At 35.4% G+C, this 23,902-nt stretch overlaps 1 protein-coding gene across 2 annotated transcripts in view; it reads right to left on the bottom strand.

The window, feature by feature from the left end:
• LOC136029978 (5'-3' exonuclease PLD3-like) overlaps positions 1-23,902 on the bottom strand; it is a 138,153-nt gene that overhangs the window by 28,658 nt on the left and 85,593 nt on the right. For both annotated transcript variants that reach the window (XM_065708546.1, XM_065708547.1), the window contains exons 8-9: positions 16,363-16,528; positions 4,976-5,078 (exon numbers count right to left, since the gene is read on the bottom strand). In XM_065708546.1, the coding sequence (XP_065564618.1) occupies positions 4,976-5,078; positions 16,363-16,528 (269 nt within the window). The remainder of the gene's footprint in view (positions 1-4,975; positions 5,079-16,362; positions 16,529-23,902) is intronic.

Here is a 23,902-nt window from a genome sequence, read left to right as displayed (position 1 = left end):
CAAATGCCTGAGGTTTAAATCATTGCGCAACTTACACTCAAGACCAGAGAAATCGATTGTCAAGTTCATTGATCCTTAAGAGTGCCTTAGGGTTAAAAAACCACACAATTAGCATCCAAGGCCGGTGAAGTCGATTGTGCAAGAGTTTATTGATCTGCCAAGTGGCTTAGGAAATGATCTTGATAAGTGAGGAGCTACTTACTTTCTATTAAAGGCAGATAGCACCCCTGTAATTAATTGTACACATTCTACTAATTAGTTTCCAGTGAAGCGTTAATGACAAAGCAATACTTAAACTTTTACAGTTAGGGAAGGAGGCAGTACCCAAACTTTTGTTTGTAGTAAAACTATATTTGTCTTGAAAAGTCTTGGAAAGAACTAATAAAAATTAAGCTGAATATTTAATACATAATGATATTAATTGCTGAAAGTTCATCAGTTCAAAGTTTAATTTTACTGTAATTTCTATGTTTATTTTCAATGCTGCAATAGGTACAAAGAAAAATATGTGTGATATAACTCGTTTTCAGTAAAGCGACAATGACGCAATAGGTTTTAGACTTTTAAGCTTGATTTGCATAAACCATTTAAATTTTACTCGTTATAATATTTATTTATTCATTTACATTAGTACCTGCTGCACGTGTCTTTGCTATGATTGTTTATTTAATTTATATTTGTTTTGGGTTTCATTTGTACTTCAAAAGCAAATGATTTTTGTTCGGTTTAAGCTTGATTTGCATATTCAATTTAAGCTTAAATCGTTTTAAGCTTTATTAATTTAAATTACTACCTGTTGCGTGTATTTTTCTACGACTGTTTATTTAGTTTCTGCTCGTTTTGGGTTTCATTTACTCTTTAATAGCAATTTATGGTCGTTTTGAGTTTGAATTACTGTAGGCTTTTATTTCTTCTGATCTTAAGTTTAATACGGCCTTTACTTTTTTTTGAAAAGATTCTTTTTGGAATTTTTTTTAAAAATTAATTCCATAAAAACCTCATATGACCTTAGGGCATAACTTACTACCCTTGCCTCAGAGCTCCTGGGGAGGGGTACCAACCCTTCAGGCGTTGTTATACGGTCTTCGAAGTATTTTGAATAAAATGACTATGTCACGATTTCTATCAGATGCGTTTTGGGAGAAGAGAGCGTCGTCGGGACGAGGGGGGGCTAGTTGTCTTCCATTTGTTTTGACTCTTAAAAGGGAACTAGAAATTTCAATCAAATAACTGAACTTTCAATTAAATGAGTCCCCTCTAAATTCTATATGACCACACCTTCCATAAGAACCTTATGTATTACCCGAGACATAACTTACGAGCCCTGCCCCCAGGCTCTGAGGGTTGTTTCAACTACGAAGGCTTTGGCATATAATCTTTAGACTATTTTCAACAGAATAGCAATCTCAAATTTCTATAGGTTGCATTTGGGGAAAAGAGGACGCGGGGAGACTAGTTGCCCTCCAAATTCTTTAAACTCTTGGAAATGGCACTAAAACTTCGGATTTCCAATTTAATGAGCCCCCACCAAAGTTTATTTGACCACCTTTTCGATACAATTTATAGGTTAAAAATGGGCATCCAGTATAAATTACAGCCCTTGTCATGAGGTTTATGGGGGGGGGGGGGCTGTTACCTCCAAAGACATAATTACTGGACCATTCAACTATGCCAAACAAAATAGCTATCTCAAAACTTTGGTTGGATGTATTTGGGGAAATGATGGGTCGGGGGAGGGCTGGTTGCCCTCTAATCACTTTTGACTCTTAAAAAGGCACTAGAACTTTCAATTTCAAACTGAGTGAGCCCCTTTCGAAGTTTCTACGACAACTCCTTCTATACGAAGTACTCTAGTCGGAAAAAAATATATTATGCCCAAATCGCTCTTTACTTAGGCAGCCAAGTACTTGTCTGTTATAGCGCCTATGTATGCGTAAATATAAATAATAAACGGTTTCCTCGTTAGTTTCCTTCAGCTTAGCGTGAGACAAACAAACACAAGTGACAGAATAGATGGGAAATATATAACTTTGGGCTGAATCTTTGAACCTTAGGGGGGGGGGGTTAAAGTATTTGGACACCGTGAAGTTAGAATACAATTCTTGATTCAAAATATGCAGAATAATTGTACCTACCACATTTTGCTTGCACACCCGCTATATCTTGACCCTTACCCCCCCCCCTAACATGCAAATATGTAGCCCTATTTTGTTAATAAAGTAATATATTTTCATCATAATTTGTGATATTTCATTAAGAATGAACGTCAGAGAATCAGGCTCTACTTTCTACTTTTTTCATGCACCCTCTATACTTTACCCCCACCGCCCAAAATATGTAGAATAATTGTACCTAACACATTTTGCTTGCATACCCACTATACTTTAACCCTCCCCCCTAACAAGCAAACATATAGATCAAATTTGTTAATAAAGTATTATATTTTCATTAAATTTTGTGATATTTCATTAGCAATGAGCGTCAGAGAAACAAGTTTTATTTTATACTTAGCTGCTATATACATAGACACTATAACAGACAAGTACCGCCAGCCCTTTTACAATGCCAATAGGGAGGATATATAATAGGGAGGATATATAATAGGGAGGATATCCCCCAATAGGAAGAATATACGAAGGTACTATTATATCGTATATATTTTTATATTCCGTTTCTATGAAAAAGCACACACAAGTGATACGTAACAACCAAGCAATGAATACTTTCCCCCGGGGGGAGGGGTCAAACTTGTTAACACATTACTAATACAGGGTTAGATGGCTTTTTGACGCGATCATAAGAAACTATCATTTTGACCCGTCTTTTCTAATAGAACGCTTCACCCGTCTTTTCTAATAGAAAATGAAATCCAGAACTGACATTCGACAAGATATTCCCTCCAATCCAAGAACTTCGTAAAATTTAATCCATCTTGTAAGATTTATCCTCAAAATGTCAAAGCTTAGAGAAGAATTGCCGCCAGTTTGTTTCCAAACATTCTTCCGTGACTATTTCCGAAAACGAAACGAGTAGGAAAATTGCTCATAAAAATAAAACAAGCTTACTTCATTTCATGGTTGCCGGAAAAGGGTCATTAAAACAGTATCTTAGAGATGGGGAGGTAATGAGGCGTTGGAAAATTCCCATTCGACTATTTTTTATATGCTTTACAATCGTATCTACGAGAAGCAAATATTTTCACAAAGAAGAATGGGGAAAATATTCTTACGGTTATTCACTAAATTATTCTATAGAGTTTTAAACAAATCACAATTTCATTTGAAACATAGGTCCAAGTCGTCCATGCATAACGTCCACAATATTTCACCCATACCTTGTGTAAAAGTCAAGCCCACTTGTTTTGGAGGCGATAAAAATTTATTTATTTTCACATTTAAAATAGTCATTCTAGCCAAAGTTGAATTTTTTTTTCAATTGAAAATTTCTTATATTTAATTTGAATAGTGGATCGCGTTGTTCATGCCTCGCGTCCATAACATTTCATCCATATCTGGTGTAAAAGGCAAGCCCACTTGTTCTGGTCGGGATATAGACTTATTTATTTTCACATTTAAAATAGTCATTTGCAACATCGGTCCAAGTTGTCCACGCCTCGCGTCCACAATATTTCATCCATACCTTGCGTAAAAGGCAATCCCACTTGTTCTAGAGGCGATAAAAATTTATTTATTTTCACATTTAAAATAGTCATTCTAGTCAAAGTTGAAATTTTTTTCAACTGAAAATTTATTACATTTAATTTGAAATAGTGGTCCACGTTGTCCATGCCTTGCGTCCACAACAGTTCATCCATATCTTGTGCATAAAGAAAACTGATTTATTCTGGAGCCGACAAAAACTGACTTATTTCCACATTTAAAATAGTCATTCCAGTCGAAGTTGAATTTTTTTTTCAATTGAAAATTTTACACATTTCAATTGAAACTGTAATCCGCGTTGTCCATGCCTTGCTTTTAGTGCTTTGCATCATCGCCTTGTATATAAGTCAAACCCACTCGTTTTTGAAGCGATTAAACCTTTGTTACTTTCACATCTGAAATAGTCATTTCAGTTGAGTTGAAATTTTTTTAAGTTGAAATTTTCTTCTCATTTCATTTGAAACAGTGGTCCACTTTGTCAAGACTTTATTAAAATTCACAACAGTCCGTCCATATCTTGTATAGAAGGAAAACCAAAATGTTCTGGAGGTGATAAAACTTAAGCATGTTAAACGTCTAACTCTGAAAAAAGATTTTACGACTTGGACAAAGTATTAACGACGAAAATGTATGTTCTATGACCCATGTCCTAGTTAAGGAACTTTTGTCCTAATTAAAACAGAATCCCATCTGTATGATTTAAACATCAAAGAAGCCCGTGCCCCTACATTACCTCCAGCCCAGAAGCCCCCCGCCTGATTTTTAGCGGGAAACTAGGCATGTTGCATCCCGTTTGGAAGAGAATCGCTAGAGGATTTTCAATATATTTAATGGGAGGAAAAAACAAGGACCCTAGCTCTTCATTACATTACAGTCCAACTATTTTTTTTTGATAAGTAATAAATTTTCTCTTTTAGTTTTAATTTTGAAACTTGTCTAAAAACTACGAATAAATCCCCCGTCCCTAAACCTGGTTTCTAGGTATAACCTTGTGCCCAGCTGTATTAGTAAAAAGTAATTTAGTGATAAATTAGAATTATTAGATGAACTTTCAGGAAATGACACTTTCACAGGCAGTATAATGGTCGTTTTTTACATTTCTTCAAATAACCACAGACAGGGGTCCGAAGTCAAATTGATGAAAAAAAAAACAACGTATGGACGGAGCATTATTTCAAAATAATCGTTTTTATTAACATTATTCTTTGAATGATAACGTGGACCCGTTCTCTAAGCATTAGGAAAGTTTTTTAAGGATGTAAAGATATGAGAATCGTAAAAAGACCCCAAAATCAAGAAAAAAACAGACTACTTACCAATATAAGCTACGTTGTCCGTAACCATAAATTTATCGTGATTAACTCGCGCAAATGGTATGGCAGCTTGAGATGGCGTCAAAGTAGGTACAATAAAACGTTTCTGAAAAGACAAGATAAATACATACTCTTAATCCTCGCACAATTTTTCTCAAAGACACTCTATTTTTTGTACAAAATTTAGCAAAAAAATAGAATAAACTTTTGTGTTCCTGATTATAAGTTACTATAAGGTAACTGATAAGTCACCTTATTTGGCGCTTGCCTTTTAGATTTAAAGTCTACCAAATTTAGCTCTATAATAAATAATCCTCGTTTATAAAACCAAAAGGAAAGAAAAATATTAATGGCTGATTATTTTTCATGTAATAAAAAATGATCGTTTCTAATCTTCTTCGGCAGATATATAAGTTTCTTTCAAGTGCTTTTAAACATTTCGTTTTTGACCATTTTTAATAATGTCTAACCAATGTTCCCATAAAACACTGTAGTTAGAACGGATAGTTAAAATCGATCTATCTATTTTTCGAGTTAAATCGAATTAAATTGATAAAATCGAGTCATCTATTTTTGTATTTATAACAGCTATATAATATTAAAACAGATTGCTGAGATTGATACGAGTTTTCCGTATTTGTATTTATGTCAGCTGAGGTCTTTTGATCGTAAACTCGAATTAAATCGATAAAATCGAGTTACCTATTTTTGTATTTATAACAGCTATATAATATTAAAACAGATTGCTGAGATTGATACGAGTTTTCCGTATTTGTATTTATGTCAGCTGAGGTCTTTTGATCGTAACACTAGAAAAGGGTTCCCAGGAGCCTTTGAATTCCGCAGAGAGTTTCTGAGGTTCAAAGGCAAAGAGAGCTACGATGAAACAAGGTGAACTATTAAAATAAACTACGACAGAGAAATGGCATACATTTCTTCTTCTTCATCTAATTGATGAGATTTCTCTAGAAGCACTTTTTCATCTTCTGGTACTTAAGGCAAAAAAAAATTACTGAATACCACATTAAAAAAACGAGTAGGTATATACGACAAAAAATACTAAGTCAGTCTAGATTGTTCCCTATCAGTCTGGAATTTTCCCTATACCCCTTGAGTTCCACAGAGGGTATTGTGAGGTTCAACACCAAAGAGAGCTACGATCCAGCAAGGTGAGCGATCATAATAAATTACAAAAGACAAACGGAATATTTCTTCTTCTTCTTCATCTTATTGATGAAATTTCTCTAGAAGCACTTTTTCGGCTTCTGATTCTGAAGGCAAAAAATAACAATTTTTTTTTCTGAATACCACATACAAAAACGCAACTGACTAATAGATATATACGACGGAAAACTCGAAGTCAGTCTGGATTGCTCCCTATCAGTTTGAAATATTGCGCAGAGTCTTTGAATTCCACAGAGGGTTTTCTGAAGCTTGACGCCAAAGAGAGCTACGATCCAACCAGGCGAGCTATCATAATAAATTACGAAAGGCAAACGGAATATTTCTTCTTCTTCTTCATCTTATTGATGAAATTTCCCTAGAAGCACTTTTTCGGCTTCTGATTCTGAAGGCAAAAAATAACAAATGTTTTTCTGAATACCAAATACAAAAACAGAACTGACTACTAGATATATACGACAAAAAGTATTGGTTACTACTGAGCCGGGTCGCTCCTTACTACAGTTTGTTACCACATATTGTCTGATTAAATATAAAAGAATACACTTCTTTTTCTAATAGAAGTGATGAGTTGAGTAAGAACTCGAAACGGACACAAATTATCCTGTATGAAAGGGACTGTTGCCCCGTAAGCCCACAGTCTTTAAGCCAAAGTTTGATTACTATATTCTTGAAATATTTCTAAAGTGAAGTAAATATAGCAAGTTGGGTAATTGTGTGCTAAAATAGCACCTTTTTGCTACAGACAGCACCCCAGTGTCAATGATGGTATCAACGATCACAGCTTAGATACCAATATACAGTTATGAAAACTCCTATCTTGCCCATGAGAAGCTTTTGGTACAGAGCTTTGAACTTGGCGCCTCCTCGAAGCCCGCGCTCCGACGCGTAGATCGTACTATAACACCATAGGCGGGAACACAATTTTGTTTTGCATACACAGCTTAGATACCAACATTGGTATCTAAGCTGTGCTGCCAGTTTCCTGTCTCCAGCAGCTAGCATCGCTACTGCGCACTGTGTCTCAAAATAAATCGAATTTTCAAAACTGTAAAGGTATCTGAAAAATACTGTGATCAACGATACTGAAAAATAGCTTGACAAAATGCAGCAAAGGTATATAAATTCGTCATTGCGCACGCGCGAAGGAGGAGCCCAAGGAGAAATGCACTATGCCTGAGGTGTCCCAGAACTCTTCAATGGAGCATATAGGAACATACATGACTGTATATATAACTAGGCTCCGCTCTTTGCTTACAGTCCATTCCCATAAACAGTTTGATGTTGTTTATTTAATGGGCCCTCAAACTTAAGAAGCACTCCGCTAGAGTATTCAAACTCGAGCTATTCAATCTTTATCTGAATAAAATTATGTTTTTTTTTTTCAATCGGAGTTCATTCACATAAAAAAGGAGGATAAAACTCATTCCAAGAATTCAGAACGAACATATATATCATTCTAACATGAGACACTTTGGGAAAAAAACGCTAAATTATAAGACTTTCATTCCTAGCGTCTTCAATCATTTTGATACATAAATTACCGTTTTTCTTTCGTAAAATATTACTGACAAACTTTCCACTAACCTATCCCCCCTAAAAAAAAATAACAAAAAAACAACCAAGCTTTGAATTAATTACACAAATTTATAGCCAGAAAAACATAATGTGACACAAAAATATTCAACAATTCCCTGGTCTTTTGAATTGCACGGTGTATTACACACTTCTCCGAGCTTTTCCTAGGAATAAGGGAAAAGGAACCTTTGATCATTTAGTCCCAGAACTGGGTCCTTTGTTTCATTTCTAGTCCCAGCCTTCATAGCGTGAAAATTCAAATGGAAAGATGAATACTTTGAGAATATTTTATTTTGATTCTGGTGAAAAAGAAAAAGGAAAGAAAATGAAAAAAATGGCAAAAGAAAAGAAAAGATGCCGTAAATATGTAACGAAGGGATATCAGGTACATCCAAAATAATTTGCTACAGAGGCAGCAATTTCGCGGGGAAGGGGCGCTTTAAAAACAGACAAATTCTGCAAAACATATACAAAGTAAGGGTTAACCAAAAACAAAAGAGTTTGGAGAGAAGCAGTGTCCCAAATTATCCCCTCTCGTGTAAGCACCTGCAACAAACGCAATATATCTACATTGAATAAAAAATGGTACCGAAGACAAATTCAGCTGTTCGATGATAAATATAGGGATCAAGAAAACTTTGTCTCTTCTGAATGATAGACCCCCTCCACCCACCTTAAAGGCCAAATTGAAAGGTACATGGTTGGGGTTGATATCTACACTCATTTAAAACTGTTTTTTTTTTTTTTTTAAGAAGTTGTTGCCTCTTTTCTTCAGAGGATTTTGTTTTGTTTTGTGATTCTTGTTTTGGTTGTCTGCTGAAGCTTTTCTGTATACTTAAATCTTTACAGATGCCTTGTTATTCAAGTAAGGTTTGTACTTCCAGAATATTGACGTACTGAAAAAAGCTGAAATGAATGGTGTACGGTCAGAGTTGCCACATCTAGCCATTGATCTGTAGTTTTATTAATTTGTTATCTGGCACTTTTGCTTAAGTGATTTTGACATAATTATTTTCGCTGTATAGTTAAACTATTTTAATCTGTTAATTTTTTAGTTTTGATAACAATAAAAGCTAAATTTGAAATCACTCAAGAAATTTTATTTAAGAATTAACGACGCTTCTTGACTACTAAGGTCCTTGCGTCGGGATCACTCAAGAAAAGAAATTTTCGCAAAACGTTTCAAAAAGTTTGCCTTTTTTACAAACAAGCCAATGGAGGCATCTCTTTACTAGAACCGGCGAAACCGCATTTTGCACAAGATTCTTCCGAAATTAACGCCCATTTGGAGCATTTATACCCTGACTCATTTAAGAATGAGAGTTTGACTAAAAAAAAAACTGACTAATTTCAGTAATGTATTTGTGGAACTGAAACGTGGTCTATGCGTTGCCAGCATTGTAACTGTGTGCGGCTCTGAAATGAGGACACTTCGAAAGGCCAAATAAGATTTGTCAACCATGTATCACAAGAGTTGTCAAAGGATAATTTTATGTAGTTGTTTAAATTACCGCATATGAAACACTAGGCTCTATGAAAAATATTGTTCGACCCCACTTCCTAGGGCTACAATGAAAAAAAAAGATAGCTAGACCACGTTTTACGGGCGGAGGATGACAGATCGCGAAAGAATGTGCTTATTGGATATCCATTTGGTGCCAACAGAAAAACAGGGTCTCCTTGAATGGGATAGGAAAAGGACATAAAAACGGATTTAAAGGAACTCATAAATATACGGGAGGAGACAAAGAGTGGGGGTGGAAGAGGAGTGAGCCCAGCAGTGTTAGCCTTAGGCAACTCGGTGCTGCAATGAATTGCTAGTAGTAGTAGTTGCAATCTTAGTTAATATACTTACTAATAATTTGGCCATAGAAGTTTTGCGTTTCATATTCTTGACTTGACTTTACTTTATTAAACAAGAAACGATTTACATAAATCTTATACAAAGGAGACAGGGAGACAACTCGTTTTGTCTCCTTTAAAAACAGAGAGAGAAAAAAGAAGAAGGAATTACACCTCAGTAACTCATACGGAGTACATAGAGAAAGAGAGAGAAGGAGACACGGATGGGACTCATAAACTAATTCATAAATAAATCACTTTAAATTCAGTCCCGCTACTATAGGCAGAAAGAACCATCTCTTTCAATTTCCTTTTATATGTATAGATTGATGGTGACTCACTTATTAAATCAAATAGTTTATATTTATTGGATATCTGAGGAAGTTGATATCTTAAAGTTAATCTTGATCTCTAATTTTTAATAAAAGGAAAAAAAAAGTTATTCCTTGCTCTTGATAAATGGATATGTTTATTTTCAACCAAGTTTCATGTTATTGAAAAAATTAACCCTCCGCTGGATTTCAAAAAACCATATGCCTATATTAAGGCTAAAAATGTATGGCTTGTGGTCTAGGGGTATGATTCTCGTTTGGGGTGCGAAAGGTCCCAGGTTCAAATTCCGGACCACACCAACTTTTGTCCTGTGGTGGCGCAGTGGATTTGACCTTAGCTTGGTAATACGGGACCCAGAGATCGAATCACGCTGCAGGAATGCACTGCAGGGCCGACGCAGGGACCAAAGTAGTCAAGAAGCGTCGTTAGTTCTTAAATAATAATAATAAAGGCTAAAAATATGTTGTAAATGAAGAATATCAAGAAATAAAAAGATGTTTTAGTTTCAGATAATTCTTTTGTCTTCCTAGGATGTGTTAAAAATTGGTACAGGATTTTTATTGACTTGTTTTGGACAATTTGGAGTCTTCGTAAATGTGAATGGAATGTCAACATCCAAACGGTCGGGCAATATTGAAAATAGCATTCTTAATTTTGAAAATAGCAAAAATATTGAAAATAATTTTAGATGACACACGCTTCACTGCTCTCAAATTTCTCATATAGCATTTCTCAAATAGCATTCTTAATTTTGAAAATAGAAAAATATTGAAAATAGTTTTAGATAACACACGCTTCACTGCTCTCAGATTTCTCATATAGCATTTCTCAAATAGCATTCTTAATTGTGAAAATAGCAAAAATATTGAAAATAGTTTTAGATGACACACGCTTCACTGCTCTCAAATTTCTCCCAAAAACCACAAATTCCGACTTCTCTAGGTTATTAAATAAAAAAAAACAAGTTTTTTTAACTGAAAGTAAGGAGCGACATTAAAACTTAAAACGAACAGAAATTACTTCGTATATGAAAGAGGCTGCTTCCTCATCAACGCCCTGCTCTTTACGCTAAAGTTTGACTCTGTCTCTCAATTCTTCTTTTTAAAACAGTAAAAAACTTTAGCGTAAAGAGCGGGGCGTTGATGAGGAAGCAGCCTCTTTCATATACGAAGTAATTTCTGTTCGTTTTAAGTTTTAATGTCGCTCCTTACTTTCAGTTAAAAAAACTTGTTTTTTTTTTTATTTAATTTCTGAACGTTTTTGAATCAATGCATGTTTTGATTTTGACTCTCTGCAGAGGAATAATTAAAGCGAAATTTGCATTTTTTTTTTTTTTTTGGCTAAATGGCTTTCTCATAATTTAGATCGAATGATTTTGAGAAAAAAAGAGCGGGGGAGGAAGCCTAGTTGCCCTCCGATTTTTTGGTCAATTAAAAAGCAACTAGAACTTTTAATTTTTTACGAATATTTTTATTAGTAAAAGATTTACGTAACTTATAAATTCGCTTACGTAAAGAAATTTTGTATTCTCATATTTTTATTACATATATGAGGGGGTTCGCCCCCTTGTCAGATCCTCACTCTTTACACTAAAGCTCAAATTTTGTCCCAATTCATTAAGAATGACCCCAGAATCACAAAAGCCGTAGAATAAATAGTTGAAATTACTAAAAATACTTTAACGTAAACAGCGAGGTATTAGGAGGAGGTGAGCCCCTCAAATGGGTAATAATTTCTGTTGGTTTTAAGTTTTAATGCTGCTCCTTACTTCCAGCTGAAAGAACTTTTTCATATTTATTTTTTCATTGTGTTTTTAAATAATCCTAGTAAATTCTGCGCTCCCTTCATGGAGATTTTCTTCCCCCATGACAAATTATCGATGGAAAGTTCAACCAGCATATCCGCCTCTTCTCAACCCCTCCCCCAACCAAAAAAATCCTCCTGAAAACGCCTGTACACTTCCCAATAACCATTACTATATGTAAGCATTGGTCAAAGTTTGTAACTTGTTGCCCCTCCCATGGGGACTGTGGGGGAGTAAGTCGTCCCCCAAGACATAATTATAAGGTTTTTCGACTACGCTGAATAAAATGGCTATCTCAAAATTTTGATCCGTTGACTTTGGTAAAATAATTAGCGTGGGAGGGGGCCTAGGTGCCCTCCAATTTTTTTGGTCACTTAGAAAGGGCACTATAACTTTTCATTTCCGTTAGAATGAGCCCTCTTGCAACATTCTAGGACAACTAGGTCGATACGATCACCCCTGGGGAAAAAAAACAACAAAAAAACAAATAAACACGCATCCGTGATCTGCCTTCTGGCAAAAAATACAAAATTCCACATTTTTGTAGATAGGAGCTTGAAACTTCTACAGTAGAGTTCTCTGATACGCTGAATCTGATGGTGTGATTTTCGTTAAGATTCTATGACTTCTAGGGGGCGTTTCCCCCTATTTTCTAAAATAACGCAAATTTTCTCAGGCTCGTAACTTTTGATGGGTAAGACTAAACCTGATGAAACTTATATATTTAAAATCGGCATTAAAATGCGATTCTTTTGATGTAGGTATTGGTATCAAAATTCCATTTTTTAGAGTTTTGGTTACTATTGAGCCGGGTCGCTCCTTACTACAGTTCGTTACCACGAACTGTTTGATGTATTAGTCGATTAGCATGAAACCAAGATTTTACATTAAAAGTAACAATTTCGAGGGCCCCTCGTAGGTCCTCCTCGTTGCCAGCCTTCAAACTTATTGCTGTGTCATCTGAAAACAATATTGGTAATTCATCGTCCGAAGGCATGCATTTTGGAAGGTCATTAATGTAGATAAAAAAGTAACGGCCCCAATACAGACCCTTGTGGAACCCCTATATTTTCTAAAGGAAAAATATGAGATGATTCCTCACCAGCTTGGACCGTAAAACTTCTTTCTAATAAATAAGATCTCACTAACCCTAGAGCTATTCCACGAATTCCTATATTTTCCAACTTATCAAAAAGAATTGCATGTTCTTTTTGTATTAAAAGCTCTTTTAATGTCAAAAAATATAGTTGCTGCCAAATAACTATCATCCATAGCATCTGATGAGAAATTATGTACAGCAGCTACTGCTTGCTCTGCTGACCTACCACGCAAGAAACCAAACCGATTGGGAGAAACAATATTATTCTTTACCAGAAATGAAGTAAATCTACTCTTTATTGTTTTTTCAAAAGCATTAGAAACAGGTAATAAAACAGTAATAGGCCTATAATTATTTGGATTATCTTCATGGCCTTTTTTAAACAAAGGTTAAACCTTAGCTTCTTTAAGATCAAACAGTTCGTGGTAACGAACTGTAGTAAGGAGCGACCCGGCTCAATAGTAACCAAAACTCTAAAAAATGGAATTTTGATACCAATACCTAATCAAAAGAATCGCATTTTAATGCTGATTTTAAATATATAAGTTTCATCAAGTTTAGTCTTACCCATCAAAAGTTACGAGCCTGAGAAAATTTGCGTTATTTTAGAAAATAGGAGAAAACGCCCCCTAGAAGTCATAGAATCACACCATCAGATTCAGCGTATCAGAGAACCCTCCTGTAGAAGTTTCAAGCTCCTATCTGAAAAAATGTGGAATTTTGTATTTTTTGCCAGAAGGCAGATCACGGATGCGTGTTTATTTGTTTTTTTTGTTTTTTTGTTTTTTTTTTTCCCAGGGGTGATCGTATCGACCCAGTTGTCCTAGAATGTTGCAAGAGGACTCATTCTAACGGAAATGAAAAGTTCTAGTGCCCTTTTTAAGTGACCAAAAAAATTGGAGGGCACCTAGGCCCCCTCCCACGCTAATTATTTTACCAAAGTCAACGGATCAAAATTCTGAGATAGCCATTTTATTCAGCGTAGTCGAAAAACCTTATAACTATGTCTTTGGGGACGACTTACTCCCCCAAAGTCCCCGTGGGAGGGGCAACAAGTTACAAACTTTGACCAGTGCTTGCATATAGTAATGGTTAATGGGAAGTGTACAGGCGTTTTCGGGAGGATTTTTTTTGGTTGGGGGAGGGGTTGAGAAGAGGCGGATATGCTGGGGGAACTTTCCATCGATAGTTTGTCATAGGGGAAGAAAATCTCCATGAAGGGAGCGCAGGATTTACTAGCATTATTTAAAAAAAAAAACAATGAAAAAATAAATATGAAAAAGTTCTATCAGCTGGAAGTAAGGAGCAGCATTAAAACTTAAAACAAACAGAAATTATTACCCATTTGAGGGGCTCACCTCCTTCTAATACCTCGCTCTTTACGCTAAAGTATTTTTAGTAATTTCAACTATTTATTCTACGGCTTTTGTGATTCTGGGGTCATTCTTAATGAATTGGGACAAAATTTAAGCTTTAGTGTAAAGAGCGAGGATCTGACAAGGGGGCGAACCCCCTCATATATGTAATAAAAATATGAGAATACAAAAGTTCTTTACGTAAGCTAATTTATAAGTTACGTAAATCTTTTACTAATAAAAATATTCGTAAAAAATTAAAAATTCTAGTTGCCTTTTTAATTAACAAAAAAATTGGAGGGCAACTAGGCTTCCTCCCCCGCTCTTTTTTTCTCAAAATCATTCGATCAAAATTATGAGAAAGCCATTTAGCCAAAAAAAAAAATGCAAATTTTGTTTTAATTATTCCTCTGCGGAGAGCCAAAATCAAAACATACATTGATTCAAAAACGTCCAGAAATTAAATAAAAAAAAAAAAGTTTTTTTAACTAAAAGTAAGGAGCGACATTAAAACTTAAAACGACCAGAAATTACTTCGTATATGAAAAAGGCTGCTTCCTCATCAACGCCCCGCTCTTTACGCTAAAGTTTGACTCTTTCTCTCAACTCTTCTTTTTAAAACAGTAAAAAACTTTAGCGTAAAGAGCGAGGCGTTGATGAGGAAGCAGCCTCTTTCATATATGAAGTAATTTCTGGTCGTTTTAAGTTTTAATGTCGCTCCTTACTTTTAGTTAAAAAAACTTGTTTTTTTTATTTAATAAACTGGAAAAAACCATTTTTCATGCAAGAATTAAAAATAAATAAAAGAGGCTGACTAAGTACAGCTAATAAGTTCTGCTAATTCTTTAAACAGAAAAGACGACATACCGTCACATCCTATTGAAAATCCGTTTTTCAAACTAGTAACAGCTCTTTGAAATTCCAAGAACTGGATAGGGTGCATATATTTAGTCTTACCTACTTTATTTGGAATATATTTTCAATGATTATGTGTCCCAACAGAAATTTGGTCCACCAGATTACGTCCAATTTTTCTAAAATGGTTAGCAAATGCTTCTGCCATTACTCTCTCATCCGTTATTTTGACTCCTTCATTATTTGTAATGAGGGATAGAATATTTCTTGTTTTGACATTATATATTCTTTCATTTATTATTTTCCATGTTTTCCGCGGTGAATCGCATCCACCAAACTTCTGTTGATAATATTTTGCTTCTGCCTCTCTGAGAACAAAAGTTAACAGATTTTTAAATTTTTTAGTTTTCAATATTAATTTCATTTGGATACTGCATCTTCACCTTATATAATCTTATTATAATTTTTTCATTTATACTATTTAACAAGCCTTGAGTAGCCCATGGCTTACGAGGTAAATCCTGACTTTTTCTTAATACGAAAGGACATACTCAGTAAAATATTTGGTCAAACTTATAAAATAAAGCAACTGACTGATTCGGGTCTTCAATATTTAACAGATCACTCCAATCTATATCTCTTATTTTTATTTTCATCTCATCTATTTTTTTCTGGTTAATTACCCTCTTTTAACTACTTTACGAATTCCACGAACTTAAGATATTCACCAAAAAAGCTGCTATTTCTGTAAAGTAGTTAGCTTACAGTAGCATTTCTGTAAAGAGTAACATTTCTGCATCATTGTATTTCTGTAAACAGTGCTGCTATTTCTGTAGAGCAGCTTGCTTATCGTTAGCACCCTCTATCGTTAGCCGTCCTGGTCGAGTGGGTTGGTACGCTGGATTCGGGATCCCTTGTCTGAGAGGACACGGGTTCGGATCCAAGTGTACCCAATTCTTCAATTTGGGACGAGGGTCAGTGGCGTGACTCTGTAAGCTTAGCCAGAGTCGACCCAGCTCTAAATGGGTACCTGGAGAAATCTGGGGAAGGTAAACAGGAAGGATGTGCAAAAGCACAGGATGGCTGGCCCCCAGCCCCCCCATTGCACTTCCTGGCTGAAGGGCCAAGAAACGGAGATCAGCACCGCCGGTACGGACTGTAAAGTCTAATGCCGTATCCTTTACCTTTTTTTTTTTACCTTTTTAGCACCCATTTTTTTTACCTTTTTAGCACTATTTTAGCTATAAATATGCGTTGCTGTTCCTGTATAGCATTTGCTTGTACAGAAAAAAACAAAGACAACTCTACGTCGGGTCAACCTGCAGTGCCAGTTGATACTTACCACTTGGATGTCAACATGAGGGTAAACAAGGTTCAAGTTTAGAAAAGACTTAAGAAAGAACTCCATTTCTGGTGGTGAGTGCTTCCAATGACCAACCAAAATCTTAACAGCTATTCTTCGATCAATGGCAGCACTTTTTAAAGCATCATCTATTATCGGCCAATACCTAAAATCAATAGAAAAAAAATCTGAAATAAACTTTAGACAATGTATATTCACTAATATAATGAAGTCAGTGCCATGTTTCAACCACGGTTACACCAGGAGATTAGGATAGATAGGGTTCCCAAACATGGCAACCCCACTCCCATCACCACTCTTTACACTAAAACTTAACCATACCATTATAATGCTTCGAGGATAAAGGGTTATTTGGATGTATTTATTTTACACAATATAATAGATTTTCTAGAATACGAAGAAGGCAGCAGCTCCCATATAATCTCAAGCCTCCACACTCCCCATTGAACCTCCTTCTTTACGCTTAATTTCAAGTTTTCTTACAATACTTGGATACCTAGAAAACACATAACCCCTTAAAAAGTACCATTTCTTCAATACCATGAGAACTGTGATGCCCCCCAGTGCCCTTGCTGCAAGTCAAAAGATATTTCACAAAATGAGGGGTGCAAGGTTTTAAATCCTTCTCCATGTTTATCTCAAGGATGTTTCATCAAAAATTTGAAAACATCTGTCTAAAAATGCGCTCTTTGCAGCCTTTGGTCCTTCCCCCAAAAATGCATTTACTAGCTTTATTCTATTATAAAGTATTCAACTTGTAGTTCAGTATCAAACAGTTTGTGGTAATAAACTGTAGGTAAGGAGCGAAGCGGCTCAATAGCAACCGCGATTCCAAAAAACTAAGTTTTGATATAATTAAATAAAAAAAAAAACAAGTTTTTTCAACTGAATGTAAGGAGCGACATTAAAAATTAAAACGATCAGAAATTACTTCGTATATGAAAGGGGCTGCTTCCTCATCAACGCCCCGCTCTTTACGCTAAAGTTTGACTCTTTCTCTCAACTCTTCTTTTTAAAACAGTAAAAAACTTTAGCGACAAAACTTTTCCTGCAACAAATTTACCCAGGCTACAATACCATCTATCCTATTTTTACTGCCCTTGGTATTAAAATTCCCTAATAAAAGTACCATATTTCTACTTGGGATCCTGTAGCTGTAAGTAAAATTCGCCTGAAGTACTACTATCTCCATCAATTAGTTCTACTGGGGCATGTAATACTATGATTGATACTGTGCACTTTTCAGTCATAAAATGAGAAATCAGCTTTCTATTATTAATGCCTTTCCAGCCTAATCAAGACTTGGCAGCTTCCTTATTCGCCATGTTTGACAAACAAGAAAATAATGAATTATATAATTAGATAACTGAGAAAACGAGGGTGATATCAGCCAGTGGACAGAAAAGAAGTAAAAAGGATAAAAGCAGATATTTTGGCAAGGACCTCCCCCAAGCTGCCTTCAGTGCTAAAAAAAGAGAGAAGAAAATCTAACCAAAGTTACAAGTTAGTTTCTGTTCTTTTTTTGAGCACTGGAGATGGCTTGTCAGAGGCTCTTGCCGAAATTTCTGCTTTTGTCCTTTTTGCTTCTTTTCTGTCCACTGACCGGTATTACCGTCGATTTCTAAGGCATTTAATTATGTTATTTGTTTTTCTTGTTTGTCATACATCATGAATTGCCAGCTTTGTCTTAGAATGTATTTTCCTTATTCACCATAAGTCCTACTTCCTGCCTATGCACCTCATTCTTCCCACTGAGTAAATGAAGTATATGTCTCCTAATTTAATGTTTCCTACCCCTGGCATTTGAGTTTCTGAAACTCCTAATGAGTCCATGTTGAAGCATCCGAATTTATGTTCTAATATTTCAAGCTGCAATTTTGGTGTCCTTTAAATCATTGAAATTATTATGGCCTCAAGAAAAGCGATGGTTGCACACAACCAATGCAGGACGGGGACTAAAACATCTACTCAAGTCTATTCAAAGCCCTTAAGCTGGCTTAGAACTGGGCAGCAAGGAAACCTGGGACCTCCAGTGTGAATGGAGGCTTGGCGCATTTCCTGGGCGCATTCTTGGTCACAACATAGTTTTCCATACTTGATGATGGTCTTCTGTCAACAAGAGTCAAAATCCTGCACATGCAGTCTCAAGCCTATTACCTTTGACTCATTATATATTCATGTCTACAAATATTATGCCACTAGGGGGAGGCAACCCATAATAAGTAACTTAGCTAGGAAGAAGTTTCTTAGCCCAGGAAAGCCCGTCAAAACAAAACAAACCCAGAAGAATTATCGCGTTAATCAGAATCCAATGCAAATGCTGTGTCGTTTACTAGGCTATAATTTCCTCAAGGGATGCCACTCCTCAAGTTCACCCGTGAGCACCGTTAGCAGTCATGGGTTTTCTTATTATAGCTTGTGAAAGATCCAACCTTATGTCTTGAAGCCACAAGAGCAGGATTTTCTTGTCCAGGATAGGGATGTATAAAGGAGCAAAGGAGAAAAACCATCAACTTTCTTTCAACAGTAGAATATCTGCAATCTTTTATACCCAGCCTATCCTCGTCAGGGTTATAGGCTAAGCGTTAATAGTGATGATTTAACAGGATTTTAGAAAAAAGGTTGTTATTGACAGGAAAAAGTCTTCACCACATGTAAAATAATCTTATGCAAACAACATATTATGTAGCCAATATTTGATAGAGAAAAAAAATAGAAGGAAATGGGGCTTGACAATATTTTGAATATAGGCTAAATGGTTGTATGATTGAAAATTTTTAGTTGATAATTTGTCAATCAAAGCAAAGAAAAAATCATCAGGATATTCATGAAACTCAAGATCTCTAAAAAAATAAATAATTATTGTTCAATTCCTAGTAAAAAGCTAAAAATTTTGGTAAATTACAATGATAATTTAAGGAAAAAGAATTGAAAAAAACAACTGATTTTCCATTCTATATAATAAATTACTCCTTGAATCCTTTATCCTATTGCACTTTACTTAGTCCTGATATGAAGTCGGTTACATATTGACTCTCAATCTTAAGATTGATAGAAAGTAAATGTAAGCAAAAAGAAATGAAAAGTATGCTGAAAATTCAATTCTAAAATAGAGGGAAAGACAGAGGAAGAAACGAAAAAGCGAGAAATATTCACCTTTCCGTGAGTCTGGAATTTTTTTGGGACTATGAAATAGGAATATTCCTGACTCTTTACTCATTCCTGACTCTTTAAGTCTATTAAAGTGATTCAAAGGGTTGATAACATCAAATTTTATTATAAAACACTGATCCAAAAATTATGAAAAACAAATAATTTTGCATCCATCTGTCCAAAAGAATTATTACTCTAAGGCTAATGAATAAATGGACATTTTGCTCTATAGCACTTCAAACCATATCGACACAGTTTATTCACATATTTGTATATTCTGTGCATCTTCTGCTGGTAGCATTGCTTACCTTCCACTTTGACAATATCCCCGAGTCTATCTTTTATGCTCATTCTTTTTGACTTTGGTTGAGTTATTTGTCTGTCTGTCAACAATTCAGAACCTTTGGAGTCTCTGTTGCTATTGACAACTTCTCCAAGTCTTTCAAATACACTCCGTTTTTTTGAATTCGGCTGTCTAATTTGCACTCGGTTTGTAGTATTCTTACAAGTAACGTTGCAAAAATCAGTCGAATTACGTGTTGATGCTTCAACTGCTACTCTTGCATCCACATTTTGATTATTGGAGACTCTTACTTTAAGAACTTGTGAATTATTTGGTTTTCTAACCCACACTCGGTTTGGAGTCTTCTTGGAAGTAAGTTTGGAATAATTCGTCAAGTTAAATTTTGGTGCTTCAATTGATGCTCTTGCAGTCTTACAAGCCGATGCTCTTGCATTCACATTTTCATCATTGCAGGGTTTAACTGTAGGAACATCACCTGTATTCTTTTTAACAAAACCAGCTCCAGTTAACAAAAGATTCACAATCTCGGCATATATTTCATTTTTAATCCTGTAGCTGAACCGTTTTTTTTCATTTATTTCTGCATTGCGGCTTCTGAACTTCTCATTATCAGTATAAGCTTTGAATGCTTGTTGATAGAATTTCTCGTTCAGCATTTTCTTTGTAAATTCTTCAAAAGTAGTAGTTTCCATTTTTAAAACTCTATAAAGTGCTCGCACATAAGCGTTCTAAGATGTTCTAAGTATTCTGCATTCCCCTCGAGGCTATATAAGCATGAAATGACGTCATGTTTTGTTTGTACCAGCTGTTTTTTTTTCTGGCCACGTGACGTCATGTTTTCTTTGCATCAGCTGTTTTTTTTGCTGCATGACGTCATTGTGTTCATGATTGATCAGCATGGTAACCAAATTGTTGTAACGTGTATATATAATTACAGCGGAAAAGTGGTGTTATGTTTTGTTTTACAGTGTGTTTTTGATTGTGGTTTCTGCAACTAAAAATTGTTATATCAAGAAAAAATTGTTTCAGTCAAGAAAACATTATTATGTCTCCAGTTATCCCGTCGAAATTATCTTGTAAGATAAAACGGCACAATTTATCACTGGGTGTTTATAATTGAGCTATAATTAATTCAGTTTAAAGGACTACTGAGTGATTCGTACGGGTACTTAAGGATACTTGTCTTGGTCATCAAGATTTGACGAGTTTTTTTTTTTTTTTTTATCATATCTAAATATACAGTGATCTAAGAAGAAATTCAAATCAAATGATTCTTAGGGATCTTTGAGATTGAAGTCTAAGAGTTTGCCCAGCTACATCTATAAACACCAAAGAGACTCTCGTTACGAAACCGCCAGGACCAAATTTTGCAAATAAGTAGTGCATACAGAGGTTAACATGCTACAAGAACTAATGTGCATTTATTCATTAGTCTTATAGGTTTAATGTTTTCGGACATGCCAACATTAAATTCTTTTTATTATTAAATAAAAAAACAAGTTTTTTCAACTGAATGTAAGGAGCGACATTAAAACTTAAAACGAACAGAAATTACTTCGTATATGAAAGGGCTGCTTCCTCATCAACGCCCCGCTCTTTACGCTAAAGTTTGACTCTTTCTCTCAACTCTTCTTTTTAAAACAGTAAAAAACTTTAGCGTAAAGAGCGGGGCGTTGATGAGGAAGTAGCCCCTTTCATATACGAAGTTATTTCTGTTCGTTTTAAGTTTTAATGTCGCTCCTTACATTCAGTTGAAAAAACTTGTTTTTTTTTTATTTAATTTCTGCACGTTTTCGAATCAATGCATGTTTTGATTTTGGCCCTCCGCAGAGGAATAATTAAAACAAAATTTGCATATTTATTTATTTTTTTTGGCTAAATGGCTTTCTCATAATTTTGACCGAATGATTTTGAGAAAAAAGAGCGGGTGAGGAAGCCTAGTTGCCCTCCAATTTTTTGGTTAATTAAAAAGGCAACTAGAACTTTTAATTTTTTACGAATCTTTTTATTAGGAAAAGATATACGTAATTTATAAATTAGCTTACGTAAAGAATTTTTTATTCTCATGTTTTTATTATACATATGAGAGGGTTCGCCCCCTCGTCAGTACCTCTCTCTTTACACTAAATCTTGAATTTTGTCCCAATTCATTAAGAATGACCCCTGAATCACAAAAGCCGTAGAATAAATAGTTGACATTACTAAAAATACTTTAGCGTAAAGAGCAAGGTGTTAGGAGGAGGTGAGCCCCTCATTGGGTAATAATTCCTGTTTGTTTTAAGTTTTAATGCTGCTCCTTACTTCCGGCGGAAAAAAAACTTTTTGATATTTATTTTTTCATTGTTTGTTTTTAATGCTAGTAAATCCTGCGCTCCCTTCATGGAAATTTTCTTCCCCTATGACAAATTCCTCGATGGAAAGTTCCCCAGTATATCCCTCTTTTCAACCCCTCTCCCAACCAAAAAATCCTCCTGAAAACGCCTGTACACTTCCCAATAACCATTACTATATGAAAGCACTGGTCAAAGTTTGTAACTTGTAGCCCCTCCCACGGGGACTGTGGGGGATTAAGTCGTCGCCAAAGACATAGTAATAAGGTTTTTCGACTACGCTGAATAAAATGGCTATCTCAGAATTTTGATCCGTTGACTTTGGGAAAATAATTAGCGTGGGAGGGGGCCTAGGTGCCCTCTAATTTTTTTGGTCACTTAAAAAGGGCACTAGAACTTTTCATTTCCGTTAGAATGAGTCCTCTCGCAACATTCTAGGATAACTGGGTCGATACGATCACCCCTGGGAAAAAAAACAAACAAACAAATAAACACGCATCCGTGATCTGCCTTCTGGCAAAAAATACAAAATTCCACATTTTTCTAGATAGGAGCTTGAAACTTCTACAGTAGGGTTCTCTGATACGCTGAATCTGATGGTGTAATTTTTGTTAAGATTCTATGAATTTTAGGGGGTGTTTATCCCTATTTTCTAAAATAACGCAAATTTTCTCAGGCTCGTAACTTTTGATGCGTAAGACTTGGTGAAACTTATATATTTAAAATCAGCATTAAAATGCGATTCTTTTGATGTAGCTATTGGTATCAAAATTCCATTTTTAGAGTTTTGGTTTCTATTGAGCCGGGTCGCTCCTTACTACAGTTCGTTACCATGAACTGTTTGAAAAAGTGCATCAAAAGAATCTGCTTATTATGTGGATTCCAAATATGTAAGATTCATCAACCCCGTTTCTTGAAGCCTGAGAAAATTTACCTCATTTTCGAAAAAGGGGAAAATACAATTAAAAGTCAAGGAATCTTTATGAAAATCACACCATCAGAATCAACACATCAGAGAACTCTACAGTAGAGCTTTCACCTACAGAAGTGCAGAATTTTGTATTTTTTGTCAGTAGAAAGATCACGGATGCGTGCTTCATTTGTTGTTGTGTTTTGTTGTTTTTACCAGGTATGGTCACATCGGACCAACAGTCCTAGAACATCAGGAGAAGGCTCATTGAGACGGAAGTTAAAAATTATAATTTCCTTTTTAATTGGCCGAAAGATTGGAGGGCGACTAGCCCCCTTCCACGCCCCTTTTTTCCCCAACGTCTTCCTATCAAAATTTAAAAATAGTCTTTTTGCTCAGCATAGTTGAAAGAACCAGAAACTAAGCCTTTGGGGATAACATGACCCCCCAGAGCCCAATTGGAAAGGTATATAAGTCACTAAATTTGCCCATGATTTATGTTTGGTATTTGTTATTGGAACTATGCAGACGTTTTTTTTTTGGGGGGGGGTGAATTTTCTTTTGATATATTTTTCACAGGTAGAACTTTTCATGGGGAGGGAAATTTCATGAAGTGGATTTTACAGGGGACACAAGGAACTTCCCAGAATTCCTATAGAAAATTCATTTTATTTGTCTTACTTTCTCTTTGCCAACTCAATTTTACATGTAGAGACGTTAAGGGGAGTTGTTGGAGTAAAAGTTTCTCCTTGAAATGTCAAGAGAATCATTCTGAGGGGTGGATCTCTTGCACGAGAGAAATTCTCCGTGGGGGAGTTTTCG

This window comes from Artemia franciscana, chromosome 8, assembly GCF_032884065.1.
Source record: "Artemia franciscana chromosome 8, ASM3288406v1, whole genome shotgun sequence".
NCBI lineage: Eukaryota > Metazoa > Arthropoda > Branchiopoda > Anostraca > Artemiidae > Artemia > Artemia franciscana.
The sequence above is the reverse complement of the archived record's forward strand: the minus strand, read 5'-3'. Positions and strand labels throughout refer to the sequence as shown.